At 50.5% G+C, this 13,818-nt stretch overlaps 1 protein-coding gene across 4 annotated transcripts in view; it reads right to left on the reverse strand.

Annotated features, from left to right (window-relative positions):
- Positions 1-13,818, reverse strand: part of DDX31 (DEAD-box helicase 31) — a 68,560-nt gene that overhangs the window by 10,245 nt on the left and 44,497 nt on the right. For 3 of the 4 annotated variants that reach the window (XM_019728908.2, XM_019728907.2, XM_019728909.2), the window contains 2 exons: positions 12,971-13,082; positions 7,139-7,307 (listed from right to left, as the gene is read on the reverse strand). In XM_019728908.2, coding sequence (XP_019584467.2) covers positions 7,139-7,307; positions 12,971-13,082 — 281 coding nt within the window. Of the gene's footprint in view, positions 1-2,859; positions 3,031-7,138; positions 7,308-12,970; positions 13,083-13,818 lie in introns of those variants that run through there. The other variant, XM_074331241.1, reaches the window with a different exon arrangement.

Here is a 13,818-nt window from a genome sequence, read left to right on the forward strand (position 1 = left end):
GGCTGGGTTCCCGTTCTTTGTTGTTAGCCCCGACTGCTTGACTGAAAGCGCACCCCACGGTTCCCACCGTCTGCAGGTGACCCAGGTGTGGAGGAAACACAGGGTCACTGTGAGACCCCTCTAATCGCCTCATTAGCTGGGTGGGGACGCGGGTGTGTTTGTTCCACAAGGAGGCAGAAAGCTGGTAATTGCATGGTGTCAGAGCGATAAAAATAGGAAGAAAATAGTGGAAGAAGGAAAAGGCCAAGTGCAAAAAGCTGCATGCGCAGCTGTAAGGGAAGCAGGGCTCTGGAAGGCAGGGCTCACAGCACCTGACCGTGGGGAGGAGTGGGTGGAGAGGGAAGGGCGAGCCCGCTACGCAGCCCGTGCCCACGGCCACCCCCTGTGGAGCTGCCAGGGAACCCAACGCAACGGGTGAACTCAGTCGTCAATGAGGAACTCACTAAGTTCCCGAGTGACTGCTCTGTACCGTGTGCTCTCCAAGCAGACAGACCCAGCCACCCTCCAGAGAACCCTTCCTGTCCCTACAGATGTCCCAGAAATAATGCAGTGTGGCCTCCTGGGCTCCCAGCTTGCCTTCCCTGACAGAGGCCAGGAGACTCTGCTTGGCTACAGCCTGTGCAGCTCACCCAGGCTCCACGCCCACGTGTTATTGATCCCAACCCACTACAAGCCTGGGGACACTTAGCCAGCACCTCACTGGCCTCCTGTGCCAAGGAGGCCACTCTTTCAGGACCACAGTCGTTCAGGTTCCCAGGGGTTAAGTCTGGGTCTAGACTTTTGAGATTTGATAGTCAAGTTCACGATCACGTCCATCTCACGCTTCATGATTTCACTTTACTAAAACAAGGCCTCCTGGCTTGGGGCACGGGCAAGTGTATTTTATAGAGCCCCCCGGTAGCCTCTGAGAGATTTTACTCCCCCACTCACAGCACATACACAGCTGTCCTCAGAGCTACCAGCGGGGTCCCAGCTGTTTCCCTCTGGTCGTCAGGCTGAGGCCGAGTGACCCAACCCTGCTCCTGACATCTGCTCTGGTCCAGCCCAGGCAGGGTGGGGACCCCGACCTGAGCCAGGCCATCTCCACGTTCTCATCCCCGGGCCTCCTCCTCCTGTGACGTCAGGGGACACAAAAGAGGCCCAGTCCCTCCTGGGGACTCTGCTCATGCGTGCTCTCTCAGGGCAAACTGGCTGACGAATGGAACGGGGGGCTCTGCAGGGCAAGCGCCCACCTGGCAGGACTTGTCGTTTGCTGGGTTCACAAACCCTTCACAGGCAGTTAGTTACCTCCTTTTCGTGTCAGAACAGTTTCTTTTCTCTGTCCTTTTGTGCTCTTCCTCTCAGAATTTCAGAATGCTTTCAGTTTCCGTTCATCTACTCCGGAACACTTCCTGAGCACCTCGCGTTTGCGGGTACTATGGGAGGGCAGGGGATGTGCTGAGCAAAACCAGGCAGAGTTCCCACCCTGGGCTACACTCGAGAGGACACTGCCTTCACCACCAGATGTAGCACTGCTGTGGCGGTGGTGCAGGGGCAGAGGCGTGGGGCGGCCACCTGCTCAGAGATGTCCCCGTGGAAGTGACGGACGGGGGTCCAAAGACAAAGAGGAGCAGGGGGAGGCCCAGGCCCACGGCCGGCTTGGGAGAAGGAAGGCCCTGAGGAGAGAACGGATGAGGTCAGCATGGCCCGGCCACATGGGGCCGTGGGTCATTAGAGTAGTGAGACGTCACTGAAAGGGCAGAGCGGGTGTGTGTGTGGGGCTCCACTGCCTGTGTACAGACGGCCGCAGGGGATCAGAGGCGGGCCATTCTAGAGGCCCAGTGACACGGAGGGGCAGCGAGCTGCCACTCACAACGGCAGGGTTTGGGACGCGAAGGAAAGAGACTGAAAGAGGCCCGAGGGCTCCACAGTGCTGAGCGCCGCGCCAGGGTCCGGTGAGGAGAGAACTGACCCACGTGCAGGGGGCCTTCATGGAGGAACCCCGTGCTCCCCAATATGGGTTTGTCCACCTCTGAGCTCACGTTCGGTCGATCTGTCTTTTTACAGAACGATAACTGGCTCAACGAAATTGAGAGAATTTTCACAGTGGGCAAGATTCCAAGTTTGCCCTCAGCTAATTAAGTGATATTAGGGAGGGTGTAAATGCCACATAAAAACTGGCAGGCGAGCTGCTCCTAATGATGAGAATGTCGCCTTACGCGAAGGTGCAGCTGCAGCTCCTGCGTGCTGGGCTTGGAGCGAATGGTTCTGTGTGTCAAGGTTGTTCCTGGTAAGAAAAGTTCACGGGTGCGAAGAGACGGACAGTTAACTCCCTTTTCTATTCCAGGGACAGTTCCGAGTATGAGCAGGCCAGAGGAAAGAACCAGTATTACTGTCACAGTTGTCATTACCAACAAGTGCGCCCATGGATTCAGGCCCCAACACTAACGATGCTTCATACTCACCCTATGGATTGAGCCCCAGGACAACACTGTGCAGCCCCAGCACGCCCGTCGGCGAGGTGAGGGGACGGGGACACACAGGTGGTCAGTGATTCACACGACTCCTGTGTGAATCAACGCCAGACTCCCACAGTCGGCATTTAGAAACAAACGGAGGGGTGAGGGAGACCTCGGCTCATGGGGAACCACCTCTCAAACTAGAATGGTATGCAACATAGTAACTTACTAGTTATTTCACAATTCTCCAACAAGCGAGCGTGAGCATCATAGAGACCGACAGGGCAAAGGCCTTCAAAGATGAAAAAGGCTCAAAAGGGAGCTTTGCAAAATCTCAAATTTGAACTTCAGCGATTAAGCACTTGTGATAATTCAGATGAGAAGCCTGGTGAGTACGAGCCCCATGAGGATGGTTACTGTAGAGAAGACGCTGTATCTAGAACTTTGGAAGTAACGGAGCCTCCGGAAATGCTGGCTCTGTGGTGTTGGCTGGGTGGTGGTTCTGACGTGGCCAGAGCTCCGGGGAGCCAGCCCCACGCACCCCTTCGTTACTCACCACAACCGGCTGAGCACTGACCGAGCACACCAGGACCTGGGAAGTATTAAGGGATAAGAGATCGCTCATTTTAGGTGACAAAATCAGGAACTACCAGGGAAGCACTTTCGCTAGGCTGGTTTGAGAAAATTTATACAAATAAAACTGTACTTAAGAATAGCCGACAATTACAATATTTGTCTTCTACTAATTTTAAAAGAAGGGATCTGAGAACAGGAGAGCAGAATTCCTGAATTCCTGACAAAGAAGCAGCTTCTAGGTGCTAAGACCCTCAGAAGGACATACGGTGGGAACCAGGGACATACCAGCCTTAGGTAGCTACACACTGAATCATCTGGGGGAAATGCTGCTTTTCCTCATGACAGCATAGCACTCACAGGCGACAGGGTGCAAACAGCAGACTCGCTCCTGCATATTATCACAGTAACACCCAGACCGTAAGGCCCGTTCACTTCTATGTTCCTGAACCATTCTCCAGGGGGTCAGACACATGAGGACACATGCTCGCTGTCCCTAGGCCGTTCTGCTCACGTGTGTGACGGCCGAGACAGACAGATGGACAGACAGACACACCCTGGCAAACAGGACAGCTCTGTCCTCTCGTGGCAGACAGTGCTGTGTCTCAGCTTCTCCAGGGCAGACAGACATTCTGGAAGGAATGTTACTTTTGCTTCTCAGGATCTGCTCCGTCTACAGCTTCAAAACCAGAACTTCATTTCACGGGAGGGAAACGAGTGTGCGTGACGGATGCTGCTGAGGGGCCATTCAATATTTTACCAACAGCACCAGCTCGCTGTGTACGTGTGTGTAGGTGTTTGGGGTGAGGGGCTGTTCTGACAGGTGTGTGTGTAGGTGTCAGACGAGTTCCTGTGATGATGAGTGTATTTCTGCGTGCAGGGGAAGACATTTAGTGTTCCCTTTCTGAACGGAGGAGTGGGGGAGGGCACAGAGACCTGGTGAGTAAGACCTCATTTGGGGACACTTTATTTTCTTTTTCTGAAAAGTGGTCAAGGAAAGGCAAAGAGACGAGATAAAAATTCCCTTTGTCATCGCATGGAAATGCCTGCGAGTCCCCTCACCTCACCCACCCTTTCTTCACTTGACCTCCCAGCCACACGCCCTGTCTGCTATAGGACAGGTGAGGCAAGACTTCAGCAACAGGCAATGAGTTTGGTTTGCACATATCAGAGGTTTGCAAGTAACAGATAATTATTCTAGGCAGCAAACACCACAAAACGGAACGCGGAATAATTTAGAGAACACAGCACTATTATTTTATCCCCCAGACAAAACAGAAGGAACCCATGCTCTTTCTGGCAGATGGATTGCAGCGGAGACGCCTCAGCTCAGAGCCGTCACTGTGGCCAGAGCACAAGCCCTGCACTTTGTGGAGTTTAATGGACTTTTCTTTCCAGGCCTCAAAAAGCAGCAACTGGCACTTGCTCGAGCCCTGACTGAGGTGCGGAAAATCTGTCACGTTTTCTCTGCCGCTGCCCCTGACCACAATTATACGGTCCACGTGCAGATTAGCTGCAAAGTCATTCTTCCTCCAGGAGTGACAAGATTTCCCCAAATAAAAGAAGGTACCTACTGGATCCTTGAGTGCCCGTCTGCGCGAGCAAGGCAGGGGTGGGGTGGGAGGATGTAAGGAGTGTGGGGAGAAATGCCTTCAAAAGAAGGGCATCACAACGGAAAAAGTAGCTGTAACAGAGTGGTGACATGGCAAGAACAGAGAGCGGCATTGTCATGGCAGAGTAATCCTGTGACACAGTGCTGTCACTCACCGCTGGCTCCCTGCTGTGCCAGCCAGACATCAAAGGCTGCCCCATACCATCTTACATGCTCTTTACCGGCTAATCAGCCCATTCTTCCCTAAATAAAGCCCTGTTAAATCCCGGCTCACAGGGGCACGGTCGTCCTGGTACCCATCTGCTAGGAGGGGCAGCAGAAGCAGGAGGTGGTGGCTCGCTCTCTCCCTAGTGGCTTCTCAAGGTAAGGACAATGCTGGCTCCGAGTCCCCCTCCCAACTGCCTCCTGTTCTGCTTTCCAGGATCTGGGTAAGAGTTGGGGACACCCCAGTCTGAAAGACTGGTATGTGGACGCACACTCGCTAATGAAAATCCCAGTCATAAAAAGGTAGATGGTCTGCTAACAATACAACATTGGCATTGTATGTATTTGTGGGGAGAGTGATTAACAAAATGTGTTACTTTGCCAGTAATCACCCGACAGGTATACGCCTACCTTCTCAAGGTGTCACCAAAGAGATGGTGGCAGGATGGGCAGGCTTCCAGATCACTACATCACTCTCAGCCATGCCTGCGAGCCTCGTGGTGCTGTCACATACTCAGAATCCACGTTAATGTGCACAGGTGTCAGCTACCTCAAATGCAAGAACAGGACCCCAACTCTGCTGCCCTGCAGGCCCCACTCCCGGCACAGCCGTCTTGCCCGGCACAGATCTGAGGCTCTAGCAGACGGTGGGCAGAGAAGTCGGTGCCTGGGACAGGTGGGGTATGGGAGCAGGCAGCGCTCAGCACCCTAAACTGCCTGGAACAAACTAGAGCCGACTGTGTGTCAGGCTCTTCTGGACGCTGCAAAAGAGCAGCACGTGGAGAGACACCTGCCTCACAGAAGCACTGGAGTCCTCTCTCCTCTGTGAGAGCTACTGATAAGAGAAAACGATCAAGCATCTAAAAACTCCAAAACTGGAACTAGAATTAGGCAAAATTTTACCCGTGATAAAGGGCCTTGTAGATGTCAAGGCCCTGAATAGATCAGGTTGGACGTTCCAGAATCTTAACTCATCTGTTTCTAGCTCTGTGTCCTGAGGTGCTTCACCTGTATGGTTGTCTCGGGTTCAAAAGGCATATTTACATGTCATACCTAATTCTGATTCTCAAAACCATCTTGTATGTTGCTAAAAACATAGATCTCCTTCTGCTTTTGTAGTTGAGGAAACTGAGGATCTGAGAAGTTAAGCAAAAGTAGGTCCAGAGCGCCCACGCTCACACCAGACTGGGGCTGGAAGTGAAGTCCAAGTCCCACCATTCCATGACCTACGATCACTTCCCAACGCTGGCAGCCCTTCTGCCGTGGGCACTTCACGCCAGGGGCCTGCGCCCTGACAACACTGATGATGCAACCCACATCTGTTGGTGCCTGAGCAAAGCAGGGATCCTCGTGTGAGACATGAGAAGGGTGTCCTGCCTACAGACTCGCTCTACAGCCGTAATGGATGCGTGTGTTTTGGCATCTGTAATTAATATGCAAAAAGGATATATGATGCCAAGTGACTGTAGACACGCAGGGTTCTTAGTGCCCAAACATTTGTTCAATGCATCCTTCTTATACACAAGTTGCAAAAGCAATAATGGCACCCACCCCAAAACTCCCTATAAAGCCCCTCTGGGAATCTAAAATACTCCAGTTCCTGAGAGGGGCTGGGCCTAGTACTAAAAGAACACTATCTTTGAGGCGAGAAAGAAATCTTTCACAAATGTAAACGAGGGACCTTCTGAAATGGTCAAGATGGACACAGAGCCCAGCGTCCAACCCACGGTGCAACCCTCCTCACTCTGACTCGTCTCACTAGGCCCTCAGGATGGTTCTGAACATGTTTTTAGAGGGAGGGGAAGAGCCTCCTGCGCTTGTCAGCACCAAGGACAGCGGCTTCTGCAGGCCGCCCCTCCCATCTCACGTGGAAGGAGGGCGTGTGCCACCAGGGAATATACCCCTAAGTCTTTGTACAAGTCCCACAGGCTTTCCAGGGTGAAGCTCCTACTGTGGCAAGTCCCGAGTTACGCTATGGTGGGCAGTGATGACAACCCAACACACTGGTCCTGGTCCTGCTGCTCCAATGATCCCTAACGCATCTGGACCCGATAAGCGATACCACCAAATTTCTGCTGATCCCCTCAGACACATCGCAATGAGGTTATCTTTTTCCTCCTGTTCCAAGCACTTAGGATATGGGGAGAAGTACAGACACTGTGATCACTTACGACAGAAATCAAGGATGGAGGCGTTTACACTGAGCACACAGCAGCTGGGCGTATCTTCTCCCTGCTGCTAACCTGAGCCGAGCACGCCACACCCACCTGACTTAAGACATTTGTCACAGGACAAATTCAGCCCATCTTACCTTTTCAGGTTTGTTTTCCTCTTTTTTACAGCTGAGACACTAAGGTTTTTGGGGGCGTCTCTTAGCCCGAAGCTCTTGGCCACATGGCCAAGGTGGAGCGATCGGACGTGGAAGATGTGCTTCAGCTCCCGCGGGTAGGTGGCGTAGGCGCGGATGAAGGACTGCAGCGCTGGAAGAGAAAGGAGGGGAGGGAGCTGTCAGGATGGGCCCCCGGAGTGGAGTGCCAACGCGCCCCGGCCTGATGGCTGTCCTGCACGGGCCACCTTGCCAGGCAACGATGGCACACACCCAGGATACTACAACACACAGCAACGACCTGAATCTACACCTGTTGTTTTTTTTTAATTCCTCAGAAACACCCCTATAGGCCCCAACTGTCACTTGACTAAACCCACTATGATTTCAGACTTTATGGGAGTTTGTAATAATCCTACGGGCAGGGGCTCTGATTTTTTCATTAGTCTCGGGGACGAGTGCAGTACCTGGCATAGGGCAGGCATTTGATAAACGCTCGTTGTGCAACTGAATGAAAGAGAGAATGAGAGAAGAAACTAAGATGTGATCGATGCAGGCTATCATTTTCTTATGAAAAATGAAATCGTTAGGAAAAATTTATTTTTCCTTTCTATTAGGAAAAAATTTTCCTGAAGTTTATTTACTTATGAATAGTTAATACGTGCAAATGTTACCCAATTCCGAAGGCTTGTGGTTGGCCTTATAATTATGAATGAGTGACGTTATTATCAATGTTGCGTCCACCACAAGCCCCACCTCCAGCTCCCTGATCCAGCAAATCACTGATACCAGTTCTTCCTGTACTCGGGGGAGATTAAAACCAAATTCATCCTACAGTATGCGGGATTGACCGATACTGTGCTTCTGACCCTTTCAAAGAATGCAGAAAAGAGGGAATGAAACAGAATTTTTAAAAGGAAAAAGAAAATGATTAAATGTCTAAAGTTAGTTCACAACACAGTTCATCCTGAGGACAGCTAACAGTTTAGAGACGTTCGTCAGACATTCTGTCATGAGTTTCAGTCCTATTTTAAAGTTAAGGAAAACGTCCCTGTTCTAGACCAGGGTGCTGGCCAGAGAGAAGCAGACTCGGTTCCCAGAAGGGTGGCACTCTGGCACACCTTCACTGGGCGCTCCTTTGAGGATTTTCCTACAGCCGGTTGCCCTTGAATATCTTGCAATAACAATGAAAATCAAGTGTCTGCCCTGTTCCCACCCGACAGGGTAGGAGGGGGTCGCTCTGCAAGGTGCCCCCCATCCCCACCACTGCTTACTCTACAGCCACGCCCAGCTCTTCCAGCAGGCAGCCGGAGCCCAGCGCGGCAGCGTCTGATGGGAGCAGGCGCTGAGTACCAGCCTCCCCCCTCGCCTGTTGAGCCACTGGACTGCCAAGTTTGCCCACAGCTTAAAGGTAATACTCAGCAGCACCTGGAGATTGGCGTTTATGAACAGTAATAAAAAGTGTCATTTTAGCAGATCAGCTCCTGGAAGGGTCGTGGGAATCCATCAAAGCTCTATTTACTGAGCAAAGTGAACTCCTTTTCCCAATCGATGAGAAATAATAACCCAGGCAACTCCTCGGCACCCCTCTTAAATCTGTGCTTACTCCCCTTTTTAATAACTGGGGACTAGCTGCGTTTGCAACGAGTATCTTTAACGCTTCAAATGGTCTGTGCTGTTTGGAGGGTTCTGACACCAGGCTTCTAGATGGAGAACTATTCATCCAAGTCCTCAGAGGGGAAAGCTACACAACCACCATGGCCCAGGAGACCTAGGCCTCTTCCCCTCTCCCCACTTTTACTTCCCCAGCCCCCAACATTTACTCATCTAAGAAACCATGCCAAGCCAAGCCAACCAAACTAAGGAATCAGCTTTGAAAACGTGTTACCCGAGTGCTGGCCAGGCCCCCGTCCCCCGTCCTCTGAACAGCTCAGCCCCCACCTTCTGCCTGATGTGTGCCTTCCTCCCCGGCTCCACACCAACCCTGAGAGGCGCGGCTGGAGAGCCTCTGTCCCAGGAGACGTATGTGCCCAACTCACAGCTTTACAGGGATAATGAGTTTGCCAAGAAATGGCAGAAGTGTTTTCTCCCTTGACAACTGGTCAGGCGGCACTTCGCACTGCATATTTTTACTAAACCTCCCTGTCCTCAAGGCTCCTGTCTCATTGGGGACAGCGACAGTTGGTCATCTTCATATCCTCGCCTGGACTCCCATGTTTGGATAATTCAGAGAAGCAGGAATTTCAGAGGCGGCAACAGCTGTTTGTAGGCCCTTCCAAGGGGCAGGAAGTGGCTCGTGTTGGCAGCGTCAAGAGTGTGTAGAAGGAATAGGGGCTGTGGGGCCAAGACAAGCGGAAAGTAGAGAAGTAATGAAAGCAGACACTTATTCGGGATGACGGACGAAGCCGCAGCTAGTCAGAGGCAGCACTCCACAGTTCTGATTCCTATTTCAGAGCCAGAAGGCAGATGAATTAAGGGAAATCTATTTTTAATTAGGTTTAAAATTAAAATCGAATTTATTCTTGGGCATCTGATCAGGACGAGCGGTATCTCATGGACGGTGCTTAGGATCAAGGAGGTGGGAAAGAGCAGCGCTCCAGCCTGGAAGGAGTGGGCACCCTCGCTCCTCCCGGCCCCGCCCACCCCAGAGAGCACACATCTGTCCACAGTAAAGACACATGCATCTTCGGACCTGACACAGCGACAGTGACAACTACCCAAAGGAAGTGGGAGAGGAGGTGGCTCGTTAGCATCCTCTTGGAGACAAAGTGTTGGGCCCAGGACCCAGCTGCCTCTGATCACCCAGAGGGGCGAGGGCGAACTTGTCATCGGTGGTTTGGGTTTTCTTGACTCTGACAAGCATCCCTTCCAAACCAGGCGTAACTTCTACGCGTGTAGCCCCTGCTCTTCGGGAAGGCCTGCCTATGGACAGGCGCAAGCCACAAGAGGTAATTTGCAGGTAAAGGATTCTGCCTTCTGAAATTTCTGTTCAGGAGTTTGGAGTTCAAACTTATGCTACCACAATTTTTACCACTTAAATATCTCACTAAAAAGATGCGAGAAATGAGAGAAAAAGGGGGATAACTGCTCCTGGAAACTGACAACAATTAAGTGCTGGTTATTAACAATGACTGGGGCAGAAAATGCAAAAGGAAAACAAATGTATACTTGGCCCAGTTTCCAACCAGTTTTCTGCCATAAAGGCAAAACCCAGCTGCTTTGTTAATTATTCATGAGGTGGGTTCTGAACTGCCATGAAAAGGAGGCAAGTCAGTAGTGGGAAATTTGCATATGCAAAAGACTGAAATGCAAAAGATACTATCAACTTATGGGGTGTACTAGGTGTCCCCAAGTTGTAAATCCAACACATTTACAGTGGCAATTATGTGCATACTCCCCGCAAACCCCCAGAACCCATAATCCTAAGTAATAGGAGAGAAATGAATAGCAAAGGGCTTTATGTCTGAAGCGGGTGACTGAGGTCTACTGCAGACAGTTTGTCCCAGGCCATCACCACTCTGGTGTGGAAATCAATTAGCAGATAAGAACAATGATACATTTATTTCCTTCTTGGTGTGAAATCGTTGGGGAGTGGCACCACTCCAATATCCTTTAACAAGAAGACAAGTACCTCTGCTCCTTCCTTGGTATTAACAAGTTCAATGGTAATGATCAAAGAAAACAAAAAACCACGTTCTCTAAGGATTAGTTACTGTAACTTAGTAGTAAATACAACATGGGAAATACCTCTGGCACCAAAAGAGGATGGTGTGAGTTTATTTGCTTTCAATGCAACTTTGTTATTACCCTGAAATCTGCAGCACAACAACTAGTTATGTACCCACTGCAATCTGAGTCTGCCCAACTTTCAGTAAATGACCAGACTCTGCAAAGTGACACTGTGACAAATATTCTATTGCTCATGAGACGTGTTCCAGTACTTCTCTAAAGACAGGGCCTTAGGGAAACCCTTAAGAACTGCTGAATTCACTTTAGGGAGACGCTAGGATATTATTTAGACTATTATCAGATCCCAGTCTAGAAGGACCCACACGCATTATGTATTAGCGGTCATGGGCAAATACTGGGACTTCATCTTTCACCTGTGCAGTTCTGACAGGTTCCGGGGTTACGGCAACAACCAAGGACTGCTTTCGTCGAGTGCTAAAGTAGACAACAGGCACTCAGAAGCACCAGCTCACTGACCTGTGTTTACCATCTATATTCTGATGACCACAAGCGCCGCAGAACCAGCCCCCCAGCTGTCACCCTGCCCCCGAGTCTGTTCTCACACAGCAGCCAGGTGATCTCTGTAAGCCTCCGTCAGACCACATACATCTTGCTCCAAGCCCTCCCGCGGCCCCCATTTCACTCAGGGTAACCCCAAGGCGTCGCAACCGCCTCCAAACCCAACGTGACCTGATGTGATCTGTTTCTGCCGACCGCCCCCTTCCGGCCACGTTGCCTCCCTGAGCTCCTCTGCACCTCTCTGTTCCCTCACCTGGAATGCCCTCTGGCAGAGCCAAGTGCCTGATCCCTCTTTGGGTTCTTGCTCAGGTGTCACCTCCACAACTGGGCGCACTCTGACCCCGCCTTTCAGATGCACTCTGCCCGTCACCCACTCCATCTCCGTATGCTGCTCTATTTTTTCACATTTCTGACCTTTTAACAGGTCAGTTTATGTATAATTTATTTATGATGTTTATTATGCTCATGGTCTGCCCTGCCACTAGAATGTTAGGAAGGTGAGGATTTTTAGCTGTTTTGATCCCTGATGTATCCCAAGCACCTAGAACAGTGCCCAACTCAACACATGTTTGTTAAATAATTTCTTTTTTAAAATTTTGATTCATAAAAAGAAACAAAGGATGTTACGGTGTTCAGACACAGTAAGCCCTCATTTAATGCTGTGGAAAGGTGCTGTGACTTTAAGTGAAACATGTAACAGAAACAGTTTCACCACAGGCTCATGGGTGTCACCAAGAGTGAAGTTCCCACGGCATCTCGTCCATGACATGAAATGACGTTATAATGAACAAAATGGTGTTCTTCGAGGACCGGGCGCACTGGGAACCCAGCCACGCATTCGTCTCAAAATGGCAGGTACCGATCACAAGAACGGTGGCTGTCCCCACATGGAGGAAGCCTCATTAGCATACACGACAGAGTCACGAGCCGCCACACACCACGGTCCACTATAAAAGACACCCAGCGGTCCGAAGCCCCGCCCTCCACGCGCTGCTCCGCGCTTGCAGTGAACGGCTGAGTCCACAGCTAATGCTTGGTGATCCCAGGAGACACTTTATTCTATAAAGGGGCTGAATATTAAACGAGAACCTAACTCTTTTGTAAACGCCCTAGGAATTGGGTTCTCGGCCTGTGGCCCTTCCTCAGCACTGTTCTCCTTTTCCTTTGTAATTTCCAACAGGAACTGCTGAGGTCTAATATCGCCAGCCCTTACCTTCATCTCTAATCTTCATCTCTACAACTATTTCTCCTGACACGCCATAGCTCTTCTATCCAGTGTTCAAAGAAAGAGGAAAGCAGATCCCCAAGATCCGAGTGCTGGGTCAAAGCTCTAGTCTGACATAAGCCAAGATAAAGCCTCATTTGTGCAACACACGCGGAAGAATGAAATTAACATTTAATATCACTTGACAGCCTCCTGTGCCTGCTTCCAAAGCCTGCAGAATTAGTGAGACTGAAGGCTGCTGCTGGTGAGCAGAGACCCCTGGTTGGCCTCTCAACCCGTGTGGGTGGAGGCGTGTGGCGCTCTGTGCTGGGCTATCCGTCCAGTCACCTAAGAAACGGACCGACCTTTCTTCGCCCAGGAGACCCTGCTGTCACTGGAGTGCACGTAATCTTCAAACACTGTCTGCAAGACCGTGGCTCGCTCTCGGATTTCCTGGGGGCCAACAGCACAGGACTTCTGGGAGGGTGATGGAAGGATTAAAGGACAGACAGAGTCAGAGTCAGGAATAATGAAGCAGTTTATAATAGATTTAATAACAGTAAAATCACACAGTAACCACCTAGGGGCCAACAGGGTAATCCTCTCAATATTACTCGGGGAAAAAAGGGAGCTGTAAAGATGTGGAAGTCAAGCAAAGATGAGGATGGCTTTGCGAGGGAGCTGATCAGGTCTGTTTATTTATTTACTTATTTACTTACTTTTCTTCTTGCCTCTTACCACTCACGTTCAAAATTCAAGTTCACTGGAGACACTTTGGAATTTTCTAAGTCCAATTCAGGCATTTAAAACATCACTGAACCTAAGCTGTTTTCAAATGACTCTTGTATCTCCACTTAGGCCTTAAATCTTCTCCCTTCCTGTACACTCGTCAATGGAAGGCTGGCAGTTGCGCTTTAAGAGCCTCCCACAGTGACCTGCCGAAAATCCAGCCTACCCTTGAATTTCAGAGCATGCTTCCTGCTTCCTAGGGAGGTTCAGACTTCTAAGTGTTTCAGGTTCCTTCTTTTGGCCCAGAACCACTGTGCTGAGCTCCCAGGAACCGAATGAGAAGTTGGCTGTTCCCGCAAACCACATTCAAAGACGACTGCCTGGGTCTGTGCGCCAAACCGCCCCTAAGCGGTAACATCCATACGCACTGAAAGACCCTACAGATGGGAAATGCTAATAGAAGGAAAAATTATTTTCTTTTCTT

Source organism: Rhinolophus sinicus, linkage group LG04 (assembly GCF_036562045.2).
Source record: "Rhinolophus sinicus isolate RSC01 linkage group LG04, ASM3656204v1, whole genome shotgun sequence".
In the NCBI taxonomy this organism is placed as follows: domain Eukaryota; kingdom Metazoa; phylum Chordata; class Mammalia; order Chiroptera; family Rhinolophidae; genus Rhinolophus; species Rhinolophus sinicus.